We start from the raw sequence: 21688 nt of genomic DNA, 5'->3' as shown, positions 1-21688 counted from the left end.
AACTCCTGACCTTAGATGATCCACGCGAAAGTGCTGGGATTATAGGTGTGAGCCACGGCGCCCGGCCAAACAAGAATTTGGACTTGGCTGGGCGTGGTGGCTCACGCCTGTAATCCCAGCACTTTGGGAGGCCGAGGCAGGTGGATCACGAGGTCAGGAGATTGAGACCATCCTGGCCAACAGAGTGAAATGCCAACTCTACTAAAAATACAAAAAATTAGCTGGGCATGGTGGCAGGCACCTGTAGTCCCAGCTACTTGGGAGGCTGAGGCAGGAGAACGGCGTGAACCCGGGAGGCAGAGCTTGCAGTGAGCTGAGATAATGCCACTGCACTCCAGCCTGGGCGACAGAGCAAGACTCCATCTCAAGAAAAAAAAAAGAATTTGAACTTGGGTCAAACTCAAAGCTATTTATTCCTTAGCTAATCAAAAGTGGTTGTGTAGTTTCAACTGGATTTCTTTTTTGTCTGTTTGTTTGTTTTTTGAGATGGAGGCACACTGGGAGGCATTTAAGTTTTTGTCTTTTATCTAAACCTCTCGACTGGTATCTGGTAACCTGGTTATCAGTCTCTAGTCTTATATCAGCCCGGTATGACAACCACCTGACTTCTCTATGCTGAAATTTCCTCACACACTAAAAGAGAAGGTTGAACAAAATTAGTTTTTTGGGTTTTTTTGTTTTTTTTTTTTAAGACAGTGTCTCACTCTGTCGCCCAGGCTACAGTACAGTAGCACGATCTTGGCTCACCGCAGCCTCCGCCTCCCAGGTTCAAGCAATTCTCCTGCCTCAGCCTCCTGAGTAGCGGGGATTACAGGCACATACCACCACGCCCAGCTAATTTTTGTAATTTCAGTAGAGACAGGGTTTCACCATGTTGGCCAGGCTGGTCTGGAACTCCTGACCTCAAGTGATCCATCTGCCTTGGCCTCCCAAAGTGTTGGTATTACCAGCATGAGCCACCAAACTCGGCCCAAAATGAGGTTTTCAGAGAGTGAATGCATTTAATCAAAAATAGTACATAACTAAATTAACAATACAGGTGGTGCATAGATATGGCAAAAGTCATGACCATGGTTAATGAGAATGACAGAGGTTAAGGAAAACAGGGTGCTGGGGCAAGGGTTTCTGCTCTTTCAATCAGCAGCAAAACCATTAAATAAAATTCACATGGAAGTCAAATAAATATGAACACAAAATGCTGCTCTGATTGAAGCCAGGAGCAGGGGGTCAGATATTCTCCCATCTGACTCCTCCCACCTCCTGCCACCCCACCCCCTGCTCCTTTATCCCCTGCACAGGCGCATACTCCTTTGAGTAGAACTTGAAATCCATTAAACTAGATGTTCAAGATTCTTTTTTTTTTTTTTTTTTTTCCAGACAGTCTTACTCTGTCATCCAGGCTGGAGTGCAGTGGCGTGATCTCGGCTCACTGCAACCTCTGCCTCTCAGGTTCAAGTGATTCTCGTGCCTCAGCCTCCTGAGTAGCTGTGATTACAGGCATACACCACTACGCCTAGCTAATTTTTGTATTTTTAGTGAAGACAGAGTTTCACCATGTTGGCCAGGCTGGTCTTGAACTCCTAACCTCAAGTGATCCACCCAAGTCTCCCAAAGTGCTGAGATGTCAGGCTTGAGCCACCGCGCCAGGCCTCAAGATTCTTTCTAGGCCAAAATTTTTTTAATCCTTCTTTCAAAGGCTAAGATATTACATTAAGAGCTCTTCAGAACTTGCTAAGCACCATGATTTTATAAAGAAGAGAGTTTCCTGTTAATGATGTTATAAACTGATCATGTTCCCTCAGTGTTTGATATGAAAACCAAATGGGAGGAAAACTTGACAGTCAAGTGGAGTGACAGGGTTAAACACACAGACCGAGCACACAGACACGGGATGGCAGATGATGGGGATGACAGTGTCCATATTCACCTAGGACAAGGAGGCTGAAGAAAATGGTCATGCCGCTGGACTGCTCCTCTTGCTGGGCCTGCTCCCCTGTCTGCACGGGGAGGATGGGCTTGCCAGGGGTCGGGAGCACCAGTTTCGTCGTGACAACCAGGGTGGTGTGGAGGGTGACATTGAAACCCTCATGAGTAGTATTGGGGAACCTCCTGGAGGACATAGAAAGCATAATTAGATAATGGAAAAGGGTCCCAAAACATCAATTCACACACCTCACACCAGAAAGAGAAGCTGTCCAAGAACTTTATGGGATTCAGAAGTCTTTAACAGGCAGGCCTTCGAGAGAAACCTACTAAGAAAATCCCTGCCTGCACAGCACAAGGGTACCAGTGGCCTCTGGTGCTTTTGAATACAGCCACTTAGAGGACAAGAACGGTAGGGAATCAGAGCTCGTATAGAAATGAAATGCTGCCTGCTCTTTGGCAAATACTGGGGGATTTAAAGGGAGGCAAACTGGAGTCTCATCACTTTCCAAGGTCCAACACTGTTTACTTAGCACCTTTGTTTCTCCAATTTACATTATTTTCCTGGCATTATTTCTGCAAGTTGAAGAAGCCACCTGAATTTGCCCAGTTGTTGATCTGGGCATGCCCTACCCTACTTTACAAAATCCCTCTCAGATTTCAAACGGCTCAAATGTCACCTCCTATTACCCCATCTTACCACACCCGAATTTACCCACTCCACTGCGTATGTTCCCACAGCTCTTTCACACTGTGCTGGGATTGTGAACTACTACAATATTGCTATAATAACTGTTACTGTGACTACAAAAGTTATTATTTTATGAGCATTGCTTTATTCCAGAAACTAGGTAACACACTACCTCTCATTTAATAGGTATAACATGTCTGATTGGGTATGATTACTTTCCGTTTTTTACTCACGCATAACTAAGGCTCAGGGAGGTTGCAAAACTTCACCAACATCTCAGTGAGTGGCAGAATCAAGCTGAAAACCCAAACTTGAAATCGCTGGGCTATATTGCCTCTTTTATTTTGTGCTGCTGAGGCCGTTTAGTCTGGGATGGAGCAGCTGCTCAATAAATAACTCATTACATGAAATGACCCCCACATGGCCAAGAAATATATTTGAAAAGTTATCAGGTGAAGGACTCCAGTATCAATGAAGGGGTTCCTTATTCATCTTCACATACTCATTCCACAAACAGTGAGAGGGCATCTACAATCTGCAACAGACTCTGCCCTGCAGGTATGGAGATGACTTTTGGACTTGCCCAAAAGTACCTGGAGGACACAGCCCGTCCTTCCCCATCTCCCCTTGTCCAGCTAACCCCCTTCCTCTCTACACACCAGCCATGCTGCCTGTCACTCAAAAGCACTAAACTCTTTCTTGAGCCAGGCCTTTTGAACCTGATGTTATTTCTCCTATCCCTCCTTCTGGTCATTCAAGTTTCTGCTGAATGTCACTTTTTCCTGAGTGGACTCCCCAACCTTAACTCTATTTTGCTTCCTTCAGAACACTTAACCCATTCATGCCAGAGGTTGCAATTTTTAGAACTGCAGACGTGAGAAAAATCAGACCTTGGCGATGACCTTGAGCAGTAGGATATAAATAACTCCCACATGCTTAGCGTTCCAATAATGGAACACTAGGCACAAAGAACGTTAATTAATCACGATCTGAAACCACCTTGACTAATTATGGTCTTCTTTTCCCACTAGAATGGAAGCTCCCAGAGAGCGGCTCCTGGTCGGCCTCCTTTCCTACCACCTGCCCAGGGCCTGGAATTGAGTAGATGGCTAACAGTTAATGACTAAATGAAACTTAGTGAAGGAGAAAGACATGAAAACTGATCGTTATAGAGGAGGCGACTGGCTACGTAGGAGGTGGGTGTGGAGAACCCGGACGACTTCCTGGAGGAGGCGGAAGAGGGCTCAGTAACCATGAGATTACCGAAAACTGGGAAAGTAAATATGGTTTGTATTTTCCGCAAGACGGCTCTCCGGGCCTGCGCTGGGCAGTAGATTCCCAGCTCGAGGGACCGACCTCCAGGGGAAAGCAAGGCCCACCTGGGCCCAGGCCCGCCCATCCCGCCCTCCTCGTAGGCACCGGCTTGGTCAGTCCTGGCCAACCAGCAAAAGAGGCTCCGCCTTCCGGGGCCGGAGGGCGGCCTGAGGCGCTCGCTGTCACCCGCCGGGGCCCAGCCCTGCCGCCTCCGCCGCCCGGGAAAAAGCCCACTCACTCCTCTTCCGCCATCTTCTCCCCCATCCTGCGGAGCTTCCAGGACCACCGAGTTCGGAGCCGCGGGGCTAGCAGGACCCGCTTTTGCTTCCGGCTTCCGCTGGAGGCGCGGGCGGGCGAGCGGGAGGCGGGGCCTCGGCCGCGCGAGGGCGGCCCTCTGTCCCTCCGTCTCAGTGGCCCGAGGGTGGGAGAAAGCGCGTGGGAGGATTGCTTCTTAGTCTCTCCCGGGGCTTTCGGGACGCTTGTCCGGCCTGGGCCACATGACCACCTGGGACCGAGAGATTCCGGCTTTTCCCCATCACAGGGCGGGGACGTTTTGGGGAAACTCCTCTGAGGTCACTGTGACTCACCCTGAGGGCAAGCAAGCACCTTCCACCCAGTGCCCTCGACTTCGCTGTGCTCAAAGAGTTTGAAAAAGGATGCCCAGCCTGCAGCCTAAGCGGAGAGACCCCAGGGGGACACTTCCCCAACCCGAGCAGGAGTGGTGCAAGGTTCAAGTGCAGTGGCACGATCTCGGCTCACTGCAACCTCTGCCTCCTGGGTTCAAGCGATTCCTGCTTCAGCCTCCCAAGTAGCTGGAATTACAGGCGTGTGCCACCATGCCCAGCTAATTTTTGTATTTTTAGTAGAGACAGGGTTTCGCCATATTGGCCAGGCTGGTCTCAAACTCCTGACCTCAAGTGATCCACCTGCCTCAGCCTCCCAAAGTGCTGGGATAACAGGCATGAGCCACTGTGCCTGGCTAAGAATTTGATCTTTAATGCTTTTATTAAACAGGGAATCAAATTGGTTACCATGTGTATCAGTCAGGATTCAATCAGGGAAGCAGAACCAAAAGGGGATATATTTTAAGAGCTTTATGGCAAGGAATTGGCTTAAAACAACACAAATGAATTATCTTATAGTTCTGTAGGTTAGAAGATAAAGATTTTCACTGGGCTAAAATCAAGGTGTTGGCAGGGTCACATTCATTCTGGAGGCCCTAGGGGAGAATAAACTTTCTTGCCTTTTCCAGCTCCTAGAGGCTGCTTGCATCCCATGTCTCATGGCCCACTCGCTATCTTTAAAGCCAAGGACTGCCTCACCCCATGCTCTGCTTCTGATTCTGACTCTCTTGTCTTCCTCTTCCTCTTCCCCTCCACCCCCCCTTTTTTTTTTTTTTTTGAGACTGAGTCTTGCTCTGTCGCCCATGCTCAAGTGCAGTGGCATGATCTCGGCTCACTACAACCTCCGCCTCCGGGGTTCAAGCGATTCCCGTCTCAGCCTCCCAAGTAGATGGGGTTACAGGTGCCCACCACCACACCAGCTCATTTTTGTAGTTTTAGTAGAGATGGGGTTTCACCATGTTGGCCAGGCTGGTCTTGAACTTCTGACCTCAGGTGATCCACCCACCTTGGCCTCCCAAAGTGCTTGGATTACAGGCATGAGCCACTGTGCCCAGCCCCTCTTTCTCTTATTAGGACCCTTCTGACTACATTGGACCCACCTACATAATCAGAATAATCTGCCCATCTCAAAGTCAGCTGATTAGCACCCTATTTCCATCTGCAATCTTAATTCGTCCTTGCCCTGTAACATATTCACAGGGACCAGCAATTAGCACGTGGCCATCTTTGGAGGGCCATTATCCTACCCACCACGCCATAGGAAAAATAAGATCTGTTGGACTTCTCCTCATGTATTTTTTTTTCTTTTTTTGAGACGGAGTTTCACTCTTGTTGCCCAGGCTGGAGTGCAATGGCACAATCTCGGCTCACTGCAACCTCCACCTCCTGGGTTCAAGTGATTCTCCTGCCTCAGCCTCCCGAGTAGCTGGGATTACAGGCATGTGCCACCACACCCGGCTAATTTTGTATTTTTAGTACAGATGGGGTTTCTCCACGTTGGTCAGGCTGGTCTCGAACTCCCGACCTCAGGTGATCTGCTCGCCTTGGCCTCCCATAGTGCTGGGACTACAGGCGTGAGCCACCACACCCAGCCCTCTTCATGTATTTTTGCTATTTATTATCATTTCATATTGATTTATACATGGGAACAAGTGGGGCATAATTTCTTTAATACCTTTGGATGCTAACATTTTAATCTGGCCCTGGCCACTTAGCACGTAACAGGCACTAGAATTACTAAGCAAAAATAGAAAATCTGGGCTTGTAGAATTCAGTGGAGTCAGGTGTAATTCTCTGAGAAAGTTTGTGAAAAAAATCCAGATTCCAGGCCATGCATGGTGACTCACAGCTGTAATCCCAGCACTTTGGGAGGCCGAGGTAGGTAGATCACCTGAGGTCAGGAGTTCAAAACCTCCTTCACCCTCACCCGCCTTGTGTCCTCCCCACTGTCCCCACCCTAAGACTTGGTGACCGATAGAAACACTTGCTTCCTTGGCTTACTTTTTTTCTTTCTCCCTTTAAAAAAAAAATCATAGTTTTGGCCGGGCATGGTGGCACACACCTGTAATCTCAACTACTTGGGAGGCTGAGGCAGAAGAATCACTTGAACCTGGGAGGTGGAGGTTGCCTTGAGCCTAGATCGCACCACTGCACTCCAGCCTGGGCGACAGAGGGCGACTCCATCTCAAAAAAAAAAAAAAAAAGAAAAGAAAAATGAAAAGTTGCAGAAAAGGAGAAAAGTAAAGGTCATCATAGTTTACCACGGAGCTCAGCTGTGAATGGCATTTACATAGTCACAATAATGTAGACTGTAAATGTCAATCTCACAAGAATAACCATATAAGTATATTGAGAGAATAAAGGATGGGAAGGGTCTCTGCATGGGCTGGGCAGGTGAGGGGAGGGAAAGAGGGCAGAACCCTTATTGCCCAGAGTGGGAAAGCAGATTTTACTGAAAACAGAAAAACTAAGAAGTGGCGATAGAAGCATGTTATTCCAAGACATGGAGTTAAATACCCAAAAAATCAGCTCAAAGTGATTATCTTTGGGGAGGCAGAAATGAGAGGAGAGAGTGAAGTGGGGATTCCTATTTTTAGAAAATTTGACTCTTCAATTTATGTGCATTTATGACCTCAATACAAATAAAATTTAAACCAAGAAATAAAAAAGGACAGGAGTAACATATTGAAATATTGTTTCGATAATGGTTATTTCTCAATTGTGGGTCATGGATATTGTTTTTCCTTTTGCTTATTTGTATTTTTAATATCTTTTTTCTGCAAATGACACGTCATTTGAAATGTAAGTAAATCCCTTTGACACTGTGCTTGTGACCTGCAACACTCAGTGACTGCCAATCATCTTTCATAAACTAGAAACAGACCAGCTTGTCATATTTATTTCAATACAGAAAGTCAAGGCCGTGGGTATTTTGATCTTTCTGTCTTGATGCTGCCTCACCTCCCTGTTCTGAGTCACCAGCCCTGTGGATTCTTCCTCCTCCACCCTCACCCGCTTTGTGTCCTCCACACTGTCCCCACCCTAAGACCTGATGACCGATAGAAACACTTGCATCCTTGGCTTACCTTTTTTCTTTCCCCCTTTAAAAAATATCATAGTTTTGGCTGGGTGCAGTGGCTCACGCCTGTCATTCCAGCACTTTGGGAGGCCGAGGCAGGAGGATCACTTGCACCCAGGAGTCTGAGGCCAGCCTGGGCAACATAGTGACACACTGTCTCTATTTTTATTTTGTATTTATTTATTTATTTTTGAGACGGAGTCTCGCTCTATTGCCAGGCTGGAGTGCAGTGGCGTGATCTTGGCTCACTGAAACCTCTGCCTCCCAGATTCAAGCAATTCTCCTGCCTCAGCCTCCCAAGTAGCTGGGACTACAGGTACTAAAATATGATTTTTTTAAAAAAATTAAAATAGGCGAGGTGCGGTGGCTCACGCCTGTAATCCCAGCACTTTGGGAGGCTGCAGCAGGTGGATCATGAGGTCAAGAGATTGAGACCATCCTGGCCAACATGTTGAAACCCCGTCTCCACTAAAAATACAAAAATTAGCCGGGTGTGGTGGTGTGCACCTGTAGTCCCAGCTACTTGGGAGGCTGAGGCAGGAGAATTGTTTGAATCCGGGAGGCAGAGGTTGCAGTGAGCCGAGATCATGCCACTGCACTCCAGCCTGGCAATACAGTGAGACTCCGTCTCAAAAATAAATAAATAAATAAATACAAAATAAAAATAGAGACAGTGTGTCACTATGTTGCCCAGGCTGGCCTCAGACTCCTGGGTGCAAGTGATCCTCCTGCCTCGGCCTCCCAAAGTGCTGGAATGACAGGCGTGAGCCACTGCACCCAGCCAAAACTATGATATTTTTTAAAGGGGGAAAGAAAAAAGGTAAGCCAAGGATGCAAGTGTTTCTATCGGTCATCAGGTCTTAGGGTGGGGACAGTGTGGAGGACACAAAGCGGGTGAGGGTGGAGGAGGAAGAATCCACAGGGCTGGTGACTCAGAACAGGGAGGTGAGGCAGCATCAAGACAGAAAGATTAAAATACCCACGGCCTTGACTTTCTGTATTGAAATAAATATGACAAGCTGGCTTGTTTCTAGTTTATGAAAGATGACTGGCAGTTACTGAGTGTTGCAGGTCACAAGCACAGTGTCAAACGGATTTACTTACATTTTCTGCTTCTACTCCTACCTGCCTACCACAGTCATGCATCACCTAAGGACAGGAATCCATTGTGAGAAACGTGTGGTCAGGCGATCTTGATGTGCGAACATCCTAGAGCAGACTTCTTCAAACCCAGATGATGTTGCCTATGACACACCCAGGCTTTTATGGTATGGCCTATTGCTCGTAGGCTACACACCCGTACGGCATGTTACTGTACTGGGTACTCCAGGCAATGGTAACACAATGGCAAGATTTTGTGTGTCTAAACATATCTAAACACAAAAAAGGCACAGTAAAAGTATCATATTATAACCTCATGACACCACCATTGTATTTGTGGTCTATCTTTGACCAAAATATCTGTATGTCTGTAGCTGTATTTACCTTACAATGACAGTGCAAGCAGTCTTTTTTTTTTTTTTTTGAGAGACAGGGTCTCATTCTGTCCCCAGGCTACAGTGCAGTTGTGGGATCACAGCTCCCTGCAGCCTCAACCTCTCTGGCTCAAGCCGTCCTCCTACCTCAGCCTCCCAAGTAACTGGGATTACAGGCATGTGCCACCGTTCCTGGCTAATTTTTTGTTTTATTTTATTTTTTGTAGAAACGGGGTCTTGCTATGTTGCCTAGGCTGATCTTGAACTCCTGGGCTCAATCAAGTGATTCTCCCACCTCAGCCTCCCAAAGTGCTGGGATTATAGACATGAGCCACGGTGCCTGGCCCAAGCAGTCTTTTTGAAGTATGTATCAGATCATGTTACTCTTCTGCTCAAAATCATCCCACGGCTCCCCATTTTACTGCAAACAAAACCCAAACTCCTCTTGGCAGTCTGCAAGGCCCTGTTTGGTCAGCTCCCTTTCCCTGAAGGGGTCTCTTGTCCCTTTTCCCCTGCATCCCAACTCACTTATCTGCTCCTTGAACATGCCATGCTCCTCCCCACCTCAGGACCTTTGCACTTGCTGTTCCTTTGTCTATCACCTTCTAGATATACATAGAGCTGCCTCCTAGTCATAATTCAGATCCCATACAATGGAAGCAACCTGACTGAGGCCGTCTCCCACCTGCCCCAGCCAGCCACTGCATCTTCCAGCATTTCACTCTCTTGTCCTCGTGGTACCTATTATGTGAAGTTACTCTGTTTTGTCCTTTTTAAAAAAACATATTTGAAATTATTATTGAAATATGGCCCCGGCACGGTGGCTCATGCCTGTGATCCCAACACTTTGGGAGGCCAAAGCAGGCGGATCATTTGAGGTCAGGAGTTCGAGACCAACCTGGCCAACATGGCAAAACCCCATCTCTACTACAAATACAAAAATTAGCCAGATGTATTGGTGCACACCTGTAATCCCAGCTGCTTGGGAGGCTGAAGCACGAGAATCACTTGAACTTGGGAGGTGGAGATTGCAATGAGCCGAGATCGTACCACCGCATTCCAGTCTGGGTGACAGAGTAAGACTGTCTCAAAAAATAAATTAATTAATTAAATTAAATTAAATAAATATTGAAATATAACTCATATAACAAAAACTTCATTTTTACATGTGCAATTCAGTGGGATTTAGTGTATTCACTGTGTTACGCAACCATCACAACTGTCTGATTCCCAAACATTTCTGGCACCCCAACAAGAACCTCTGCACCTATCAGCAGTCACTCCCTGCTGCCCCATCCCCTGGCAATCATTACTTTATTTTCTGTCTCTATGGATTTACGGATTCTGAACATTTCATGTAAGTGGAATAAAATCTGTGGCATTTTATGACTGGCTTCTTTCACTTAGAACAATGTTGTTTCTTTTTCAAATTTACTTCCTTGTGACCTGTCATCCCCATTAGGCTCACAGGGGGTCTAGTACCGAGACTAGCACCTGACATAAATCATTAAGTATGGATTAAGCACCTACTATGTACTATGTCCACAGTAGCACAGAAAACTCCAAGGAAACTGTCTTTTTTATTTTACGTTTTTCAGAATTTTCAATTATTTCTTCTTCTAATTTTTATTTATTGTATTTTATTTTTGAGACGGGGTCTCACTCTGTTACCCAGGCTGGAGTACAGTGGTGCAATCACTGCTCACTTTGGCCTCAACCTCCTGGGCTCAGGTGATCCTCCCACCTCAGCCTCCCAAGTAGCTGAGACTACAGGCACAACCACTGTGCCTGGCTAATTTTTGTATTTTTTTGTAGAGGCGGGTTTTCGCCATGTTGTTCAGGCTGGTCTTGAACTCTGGCTCAAGGGATCTGCCAGCCTCTGTCATCCAAAGTGCTGAGATTATAGGAGTGAGCCACTGTCCCCGGCCCTTTATTTATTTTTTATTTTTTTATTTTTGCAAACTTTTTTTTTTTTTGAGATGGAGTTTCACTCTTGTTGCCCAGGCTGGAGTGCAATGGCGCGATCTTGGCTCACCACAATCTCTGCCTCCTGGGTTCTCCTTGCCTCAGCCTCCCAAGTGGCTGGCATTACAGGCGCCTACCACCACGCCCAGCTAATTTTTTGTATTTTTAGTAGAGATGGGGTTTCACCACGTTGGCCAGGCTGGTCACGAACTCCTAATCTCAGGTGATCCACCCGCCTCGGCCTCCCAAAGTTCTGGGATTACAGGCGTGAGCCACCGCACCCGGCCCAGGCATTTTCAATGAAGGGGAAACTTTCTCCATAACCTCTATTTTCCCCTCAGTAATCCTCAAGTCTTCCCGGTACACCCTCAAGACAGGTGATGGGCTAAGGGTTCATAGACGGTTTGGGGAAGTCTCCCCTTTTCTAACTCAGCAGACATTTAGCTGTCTCTAGAGAGAGCCACAGTACCTCAGCACGGAGCCCTTAACCAAAACGGAAACAAAAGAAAAGTCCCATTACACACCTGTTTCTAAGGGGTTTTGCCGTCTCTTTGCTTCTTATTCAAGACAAATCTGTGGGACAGTTAAAATATTTGCCATAAATAAAAAGATATAGGCTGGGCGCGGTGGCTCATGCCTGTAATCCCAGCACTTTGGGAGGCCTAGATGGGTGGATCACGAGGTCAGGAGATCAAGACCATTCTGGCTAACATGGTGAAACCCCGTCTCTACTACAAAAAAAAAAAAAAAAAAATTAGCTGGGCGTGGTGGCGGGCACCACTCACTCGGGAGGCTGAGGCAGGAGAATGGCGTGAACCCGGGAGGCGGAGCTTGCAGTGAGCCGAGATCGCGCCACTGCACTCCAGCCTGGGCAACAGAGGGAGACTGCGTCTCAAAAAAAAAAAAAAAGAAGGGGCCACAGGACAAGGAATGCAGGAAGCTTCTAGTTGCAGAGAGAATCGCAAGTAAGGAAATGGGGGCTTCAGTTCTACAACTGCAAGGAACTGAATTCTGCCAACAATCTGAAAAGAGTCCAATTCCTCCCATAGCCTCCAGATGAGGACTCCAGTGAGCTGACATCTCTGCTTCAGCCATGTGATGCCCTGAACGTATAACACAGCAGAGCCTGCATGAGCTTAGGACCTACAGAACTGTGAGCTAATATATGAGTATCACTTAAAAGGAAAAATAGATATATTCACCTTGCTGCCTTCAGTCCTCAGCTGAAAGTGGGTTTGCTTTGAGTACCCCAGGGCGGGCCAGCTCTCTTGGGCCAAGGGGTAGACAGAGAGGCTGATTGGGAGTTAAGAACCCAGACACTGGAGCCAAGCTTCCGGGGTTCAGATCTCAGCACTGCCACTTACTGCCTCTGTCATGTTGGGCAAGTTAACCCCCTTGTGCCCCAGTTTCCCTGGTATGTATTTCAGAGTATTATTTTTGGGTGAAGTGAGCTAATATTCAGAAGTTCTTTTTTCTTTTCTTTTTTTTTCTTTTTTTAAGACAGAGTTTCACTCTTGTTGCCCAGGCTGGAGTGCAATGGCGTGACCTCGGATCACTGCACTGCAACCTCTGCCTCCTGGGTTCAAGCAATTCTCCTGCCTCAGCCTCCCAAGTAGCTGGAATTACAGGCGCCCACCACCATGCCCAGCTAAGTTTTTGTATTTTTAGTAGGGACGGGGTTTCACCATGTTGGCCAGGCTGGTCTCGAATTCCTGACCTCGTGATCCGCCCGCCTCGGCCTCCCAAAGTGTTGGGATTACAGGCATGAGCCACCGTGCCCAGCCTATTCAGAAATTCTTGAAGCCATGTCTGCCTGGCACATAAGTACTTCATGGATGTTTCTTAAATAAAATAACCTCCCCCAGTCAATATATATGTGCATAATGGGGCGATTGCTTCAAAGTAGGGCTGAGCCCTTCATTGCTTCTCCTGGGTTAGAAATAGCAGTTGTTAGCCTGGGCAACACAGTGAGACCCCATGTCTACAGAAAAGAAAAATAAATAGTCAGGCACGGTGGTGTGCACTTGTAGTCCCAACTACTCAGAAGGCTGAAGTGGGAGAATAGATTGAGGCGGGAGAATAGATTGAGCCTGGGAGGTCAAAGCTGCAGTGAGCTGTGATCGCACCACTGCACTCCAGCCTGGGTGACGGAGCGAGCCCTGTCTCAAAAAAAAAAAAAAAAAAAAAGAAGTACAAGTTGTGGTGACATCTAACCGCATATTTTCTTGTCTAATTTAAAGCCCAAAAAGGAAGTTTCTCTCTATTTCCTAGGAGGGGGAAACTAGAAAAAACCCAATTATCTAGTAATAGAAGAATAAGTGCAGGCACTAAAAAGGATGACTCATATCTATGGGTATTAACTTGGGAGGGGTCTCTGCTCTGCCTTAGCAATGTAGTATAACAGTTAACGTCATGGGCCTTGAAGCCAGATTACTTGTTTCTGAATTCCAGCTTGGCCACCTTGTGTGATCTTGGGTAAATCACTTAACCACTCTCTGCCTCAGTTTCCCCATCTATAAAATTGAGTTAATAATAGTGCTTATCACACAGGACTACTGTAAATATAAAATGGATTAATACACAGAGAGCAACTAGCATATGCATTGTACATACTCAATAAATCTTAGGATTACTGTTAAATAAAAAAATAGCACAGGTTCACTTTAGAATTAAGTACACGTGTATGCATTTAAAAAATCTATGGGCTAACTTACAAAATGCTCCAAAATTATGACTGTTTTTTATTCTATTCCTCACACTTTTCTGTATTCTCTGAAAATGCTTTTTCATAGTGATGAGCCAATACTTTTTTTTTTTTTTTGAGATGGAGTCTCGCTCTTGTTGCCCAGGCTGGAATACTACTTTTATAATCAAGAAAAAAATGTAAGTAATTCCCTTTGAGGGTCGGGAGCTTAATAAACAACTTTGCCCTCCAGCGTTGAGACCATCAATGAGTTATTTGCCCAACCTCATTTTCATGTGTTTGAGGATTGTTTTTGCCTTGGAAATTCTTGAACAGGAAACCAAGCCCGCTCCCTGTAAATCAGGATGGGCCTGTTAAAGGCTTTATTGGAGCGAGGAGGGGCGGTCCTCCTTCTTCACCCTCTCCTCTGTATTTTGGGGTAGGAGGGAATGACTCACCCTTCTTTTGGTTTGGCCATTTTTTCACTCCCAGTTTTTTTCACCCCCAATTTTTCAACGAAGTGTGGGAAACAAACGTGGCCCATCCGATCAATAGATCTCCATGCATTCGTCTCAAAGGTCAAAGCAGATCCATGTCTACTTCGCTACAAGTTAAAACAAACACACAAACTACAGAGTGATACTTACTCAACAAATGTGTATTGGATACTTGGCCAGTTGTGAAAGGTACTGATGACACAGCAGTGGCAAACAGAGAAAAATGTCTGCTCTGAATAAGTTAATTTAGGGAATGAAAAATGCTAGCATGCAAGAAAGCATGATGGAGATGGAGCCACTTCAGATGGGGTGGTCACTGGGGAGGGAGTGTTTGAACTGAAAATGTAGAGTGTGCTTCCATTTTTGTAAAAATATTCTTCTGTGTTTGTATATGACTATTTAAGCACAGAGAAGAAGTCTGGAGGGATACTCACTAGACTCTATTTGTGTTCTTATTTTTATTTTTTTTACTTTTAGAGATGAGGTTTTGCCCAGTCACCCGGACTAGAGTGCAGTGGCTCACTGCAACCTCAAACTCCTGGGCTCAAGCGATCCTCCTACCTCAGCCTCCCCAGTAGCTGGGACTACAGGTGCACACCACCATTCGCAGCTAATTTTTTATTTTTGTTTTTGCAGAGATGGGGTCTCACTGTGTTGTTCAGGCTGTTGTCGTTGCTCTTGAACTCCTGGACTCAAGCGAACCTCCCACCTAGGCCTCCCAAAGTACTGGGATTATAGGGCACAAATAGGCCCAGCCTATTTATGCTTTTAACTCCTAATACTTCTGGAGTTCCATTCTATGCATTGGCCTGGGCAAAACTCTTGGAATACCAAGCTGATTTAGGTAGGCATAATTCTGCCCTCAGAGGACTATCTCCTTTTCTAATTCCCCATCCTGCCTGGTCTGGACTAGACTCCACACACATCACTGCAAGTGACAGAACCCCCGCCTCAAACTGGCTTCTTCTACAAAAAAAAGGGAATTTATTGGCTCACATAATGAAAAGTCCAGTGGTAAATCCGATTCAGGCATGGCTGGATCCAGGAGCTCAACAGAGTCAACAGTCCTCTGCCTCTCTCCATCTCTCATCTCTGCTTCCTCTCTTGTTGGCTCCACTTCGAGCCAGCTCTCCCCAAGATGGTTTCCCGCAGCTCCTAGCTTCCACTTTTCCAGCCAGCAATTCTAGAGGATAGACAGACTCTCTTTCTCTGGCTCCCTGAACCAATCATATCGACCTGAGGGATTCAGGAATTCAAGTGAGGAGAATGTGCCCACTTCTGGAATAGAAGGGAGAGTCTCCCTCACCTGAATCACATCTACTGAGGGCAGGAAAAGGCCACCCAAATTCCTAATGGGAAGGCCAAAGGAATGCATTATCGGCACATATGGAGCATTAACTATTGCCATACAGTAATGACAAGAGATAGGAGCACTTATCATTCCCATTTTGCAGGGTGGAACTGAAGCTCAGCAACTTGCATAAGGCCACACAGCTAAGAAGTGGAGAAACTGGGATTTGATCAGAGCCTGCCTGACATCAAAGCCCCCAAAGGATGATGGTGATGTTGATAATAATCAGAATACTGTTGAAGCCTGGGTGCGGTGGCTCATGTCTGTAATCCCAGCACTTTGGGAGGCCCAGGCAGGAGGATCGCTTCAGTCCAGGAGTTCAAGACCAGCCTGGCAAACATAGTGAGACTTCCTCTCTACAAAAACTAAACAAAATTAGCCTGGTGTGGTGGCACCTGCGGTCCCAGGTAGCTACTCGGGAGGCTGAGGCAGGAGGATCACTTCAGCCTGGGAAGTTGAGGCTGTAGTGAACCAAGATCGCACTGCTGTACTCAGCCTGGGAGACAGAGCAAGACCTTGTCTCAAAAAAGAAAATAATAATAATATGGTTGAGTATCCCTAATCTGAAAATCTGAAATCTGAAATGTGCCAAAATCCCAAACTTTTTGAGCATTGATGTAATGCTCAACAGAAATGCTCACTGGAGCATTTTGGATTTCATATTTTCAGATTAGGAATGCTCAACTGGTAAATATAATGCAAATATTCCAAAATCCAAAACAATCTGAATTCTGACACACTTCTGGTCCCAAGCATTTCGGATGAGGGATACTCAGCCTGTAATAGTAATAAGAGCTATTATTAGTTGAGCGCCTACTGTATGCTAAGCTTTGCAAGCATGATCTCATTTTCTTCTCCCAGTAACCGTTCGAGGCAGGTAGAGAGGACAATGTTGTTGACTGACTCCTCGACCTCCATCCCAGCCCAGCCACAGGCACTGGAACCAATGAGTCTAAGCCAATCATGAGACTTGCATCTTTTTGCCAGAGTTTGGTTTCGGAATGGGCCTCTGACCTACCTCAGGCTAATGAGAAGTGGAGAGAAGTTTGCCAGATGCTTCTGGGAAAGTTCTTCCTCACTCTTCCAGGAAGATGGCCTGGAAGTGAATCTATTTTCCTACCAGACATGAAAGAGGATGCCCGTGGCCCTGATAGCTCCTGGCAGTCATCCTGCGATCACGAGGAGGACCAGCCTGAGGATGAAACCAACACTGTGGACGGAGACATGGAAAAAGCCTGGCTCCAGGATGAGATCACTAGGCTGCTGGATCTCCTGCTCCCCAGTCCTAGAAGTGTCCTGTGTGGGGAGCCAGGGGAGCCTGTTCCAGTAAAGCACGCTTGAGTTTTATTACCCACTTCTTTCTGGTGAAAGGCATTCTAAATAACTCAGTAGGTATTTTTATTGTCCTTATTTTACAGAGAGAGTGAGGCTCAGAGATTGAGTTGCCTGAGATCACACAGTGAGCTGGCCTTTGATCCAGAGTTTATCTGACTCCAAACTCACCACACAGTACGGTTCCCACACAGCAATAGTCTTCCTTCCGCCAAATGTCTTTCAGCCCCATCATGCTGAATCCCTGTGAAGTAGGTCTTTTATTATCCCTTTTGTTTCTGAGATGGAGTCTCCCTCTGTCACCCAGGCTGGAGTGCAGTGGCACAATCTCAGCTCACTGCAACCTCCACCTCCCAGGTTCAAGTGATTCTCCTGTCTCAGCCTCCCAAGTAGCTGGGATTATAGGTGCACGCCACCACACCTAACTAATTTTTGTATTTTTAGTAGAGATGGGGCTCCACCATGTTGGCTAGGCTGGTCTTGAAGTCCTGACCTCAAGTGATCCTCCCTCCTCGGCCTCCCAAAGTGTTGGGATTACAGGTGTGAGCTACCACACCTGGCATTATTCCCATTTTGCAATGAGAAACATCTGTAGGGAAGGGGAGGCTGATTATCAGAGAGGATTGTGGACCTACGCTTTGCTTTCAGCCTTCTGATTCAGAGCCAAGAGGGACGACCGTCAGATGGAAAGGCGTGGGAAAGTGGGCAGTAAGGAAATCACGGAGGATGAAGAATGCTATGATCTTATCCTGACCCAGGAGGCTTGAGAAACAGAGCCCCAGACACTCATTCGTATTCTCTCAGGATTGGCTCTTAATTCATTTTAAATTTGAGGTCTTGGCTGGGTGTGGTGGCTCACACCTGTAATCCCAGAACTTTGCGAGGCCAAGGTGGGCGGATCACCTGAGGTCAGGAGTTTGAGACCAGCCTGGCCAACAGGGAGAAACCCTGTTTCTACTAAAAACACAAAAATTAGCCAGGCATGGTGACGGGCACCTGTAATCCCAGCTACTCTCGAGGCGGAGGCAGGAGAATTGCTTGAACCTGGGAGGCGGAGGTTGCAGTAAACCAAGATCGTGCCACTGCACTCCAGCCTAGGCAACAGAGCAAGACTCCATCTCAAAACAACAACAACAACAACAATTGAGGTCTTTCTTTTTTGCTTTTTTTGTTTGTTTTGTTTTGTTTTTGTTTTGAGACGGAATCTCGCTCTGTTGCCCAGGGTGGAGTGCAGTGGCGCGATCTCGGCTCACTGCAAGCTCCACCTCCTGGGTTCACACCATTCTCCTGCCTCAGCCTCCTGAGCAGCTGGGACTACAGGTGCCCGCCACCACACCTGGCTAATTTTTAAATATTTTTAGTAGAGACGGGGTTTCACCGTGTTAGCCAAGTTGGTCTCGATCTCCTGACCTCGTGATCTGCCCACCTCAGCCTCCCAAAGTGCTGGGATTACAGGCGTGAGCCACCACACCTGGCCTGTTTTTTTTTTTTAAGAGTCAGTCTTGCTCTATTATCCCGGCCGGAGTGCAGTGGTGTGATCATAGCTCACTCCAGCCTCCAACTCTTAGCCTCAAGACATCCTCCCACCTCTTCTTCCTCAGTACCTGGGACTACAGGTGCATGCCACCATTCCTGGCTAATTTTAAAATCGTTTGTAGAGATGGGGTCTCACTATGTTGCCCAGGCTGGTCTTGAACTCCTGAGCTCAAGCGATCCTATTGCCTCAGCCTCCCAAAGTGCTGGGATTATAGTCATGAGCCTCAATGTCCAGCCTAAATTTGAGGTTTAAAAAATTCACACAGGGAATACATCACCACTGTAGAAAAAATTTAGAAATATAGGCACATAATAAGATAACATAATTCAAAAATCGCATCAATAAGCCAGCTGTACAATTTTTGACAACTATGCTCAATCTCTTCATGCCTCTGTTTCTTCTAAACAGAGTGATCAGGAAAGTCTCTCTGAGGAGGTGGCATTTGAGTTGAGGCCTGAAGGATGAGTTGGAGCCACTACAGGAAGAGTGTTCCAGGCAGAGGAAACAGCACATGCAAAAGTCCTGAGGTAGAAATGAACTTGGCCACTGAAGAGACAGGAGGACAGCCAGTGGGGTTCATGAGAAACAAGAGACAAGGAGAGTCGAAGGAGATGAGGTCAGATCATGAACTAGATTAGGGTCAGATAACAGAAGAGGAAATGAGCTTGAGGCAAAAGGGCCACTGTGCGTGCCTAGCACAGCACAGATGTGGGCCAGTGACTTAAGCAGAAGCTTTATTCATCAGCATTGGCCTCCCAGGAGGAAGAGAGGGTGAAAGACGTGAAAGACACCACCAGTCAGTCTGGCACTTTTTTTTCTTTTTTCTTTTGTATATCGAACACCTCACAAATTTATATGTCATTCTTGCACAGGGGCCATGCTAATCTCTGTATTGTTCCAATTTTAGTATATGCGCTGCCAAAGTGAACACTTTTTTTTTTTCCCAAAGACAAGGTCTTGCCCTGTCACTCAGGCTGGAGTGCTGTGGTGCAATCGTAGCTCACAGCAGCCTCGACCTCTTGGGCTCAAGCCATCCTCCCATCTCAGAGGCCTCTTGAGTAGCTGGGACTACAAGCATGTGCCACCACGCCCAGCTAATTTTTAATTTTTATTTTGTAGAGATAGGGTCTCACTACACTGACCAGTCTGGTTTTGAACTCCTGGGCTCAAGCAGTCTGCCTGCTTCAGCCTTCCAAAATGCTGAGATTACAGGCATGAGCCACCACGCCTGGTGAATCTGGTACATTTTTACCAAGTGCCCTCACTGTGCCAGGCCCCGCCCCAAGTCCTGGCCTCCAGGCATACTTGCAGAAAAGATCAGAAACTCAGGGACAGCCAAGGCTAGAAAGAGGCATTTTTCTGAAGAGGATGCTGGATTGGCCAAAAAATGGACGGAAAGGTCCTCAAGGTCCCTTCTAAGCAGGCAATGCAACTTAAAGCACTTAGAGACATTTCACAGCCATAAACTGGCAGCAACTTGAAAACCAGAAAATTCCAAGGCCTACAAGAGTGATGAACAGCCCAGGCTCTGGAACCAGCCTCTCTGGGTTCATGCCATGCTCTACTATTCCTAGCTGAGTGACCTTGGGCTAGTTATTTGCCCTCTCTGTGTCTTCATTCTCCATCTATCTAGTGGAGATGATGATAGTACCTCACCTCAAAGTTTTTTGAGAGGTTAAATGAGTTATTTCATGTTAGATGTTTAGAAAGATGCCTGGTACATAGTAAGTGTCATGTGGGGTAGTGGTATTATTTTCATCGGTAAGGAAGTGCAGAAACAAGAACTCTTCATGCACTGCTGCTTGGCAGTTGAAACGTATGAACTCTGAGACCAGTGATCCCACTTCCTGGTATTCACCCTAGAGAAGCTCCAACATATGCAAAGTTGGGTGTGGCAGCTTTGCCTACAATGGGTCCAAAGTGCAGTGGACTAAATAGGCATCCATGGGATAGTGGGCAAGGAGACCATGACGTGTTCCTGTAAAGGAATACTAGTGAGCAATTAAAATCAATGAATGGCGTGGCTCGCGCCTGTAATCCCAACACTTTGAGAGGCCAAGGCAGGTGGATCAGCTGAGAGGTCAGGAGTTTGAGACTAGCCTGGCCAACATGGCAAAACCCCTTCTCTATTAAAAATACAAAATTAGCCAGGTGTGGTGCCATGTGCCTGTAGTCCCAGCTACTCAGGAGGCTGAGGCAGAATCGCTTGAACCCAGGAGGCAGAGGTTGCAGTGAGCCACTGCACTCCAGCCTGGGTGACAGAGCGAGACTCTGTCTCAAAAAAAAAAAAAAAAAAAAAAAAAAAACAATGAATAAATGGCTGGGCACGGTGGCTCACGCCTGTCATCCCAACATTTTGGGAAGCCGAGGTGGGAGGATCACTTAAGCCCAGGATTTCAAGACCAGACTGGCCAGCATAGTGACACCCCATCTCTAAAAAAGAAAATAAAATGAATGAACTAGATCTAAACAGATCTTAAACATACAATAATGTTGAGTGAGAAAAGGAACTTGCAGAAGTTAACATTTAGTATGATACCATTTGTGTAAATATTAAATCCACAAAACAATGTCATATATGTGGTAATAACGGGGTGATAATGAAATATTTAAGAACTGGCATGACCTAGGCACTGACCAGTCAGAACAGAGGCTGGCCACATGGGTCCCAATGGGTGGTCCACACTTCCATCACTCCTAGGATGAAGATGTGGCTTCTCCACGCCCACCAGCACTTCCACCCACACCTGTCCTGTTCATTCTATGCCTTATTAGCATTAGCTGTGTGACCTCAGACAAACTGATTCATCTCTCTGGGCTTCAGCTTTTTCATCTATAAAATGGGAATAATAGTAGCAAAAGCTAATACATACACAGCATTTCCCATGTGCCAAGCACTCATTGTAACCCTCATACTAACTCTTTGTGGTAGGTTCTATGATTACTCCCATTGTGCATATGAGGAAACTGAGGCACAGAATGGCTGAGTAATTTGCTCGTGGTCTGGAGAACCTTAATTACAGGGTTGTTGCAAATACATACTAAATGATACATGTTAGCAGCTTAGAAAAAAGTCTGGCACTGAATAAGTGGTCAATAAATATCAGCAGGCAGGGCACGGTGGCTCACACCTGTAATCCCAGCACTTTGGGAGGCCACGGTGGGGGGATTACCTGAGGTCAGGAGTTCAAGGCCAGATTGGCCAACATGGCGAAACC

At 46.6% G+C, this 21688-nt stretch overlaps 1 protein-coding gene and 1 non-coding gene across 3 annotated transcripts in view; both read right to left on the bottom strand.

Moving 5' to 3' along the window:
• SLC9A8 (solute carrier family 9 member A8) overlaps positions 1-4478 on the bottom strand; it is a 79366-nt gene extending 74888 nt beyond the window's left edge. The window contains exons 1-2 of one of the 2 annotated variants that reach the window (XM_003809261.5): positions 4167-4478; positions 1928-2109 (exon numbers count right to left, since the gene is read on the bottom strand). In XM_003809261.5, coding sequence (XP_003809309.1) covers positions 1928-2109; positions 4167-4192 — 208 coding nt within the window. In that variant the 5' untranslated portion in view covers positions 4193-4478. Of the gene's footprint in view, positions 1-1927; positions 2110-2847; positions 2967-4166 lie in introns of those variants that run through there. The other variant, XM_034947719.3, reaches the window with a different exon arrangement.
• A 14819-nt stretch (positions 4479-19297) lies between these two features.
• LOC112438064 (U6 spliceosomal RNA) lies at positions 19298-19401 on the bottom strand. The gene has a single exon (XR_003026561.1). It is a non-coding gene; the product is annotated as a U6 spliceosomal RNA (small nuclear RNA).
• Positions 19402-21688: the final 2287 nt, after the last annotated feature.

Source organism: Pan paniscus, chromosome 21, assembly GCF_029289425.2.
Source record: "Pan paniscus chromosome 21, NHGRI_mPanPan1-v2.0_pri, whole genome shotgun sequence".
Lineage (NCBI taxonomy): Eukaryota > Metazoa > Chordata > Mammalia > Primates > Hominidae > Pan > Pan paniscus.
The sequence above is the reverse complement of the archived record's forward strand: the minus strand, read 5'-3'. Positions and strand labels throughout refer to the sequence as shown.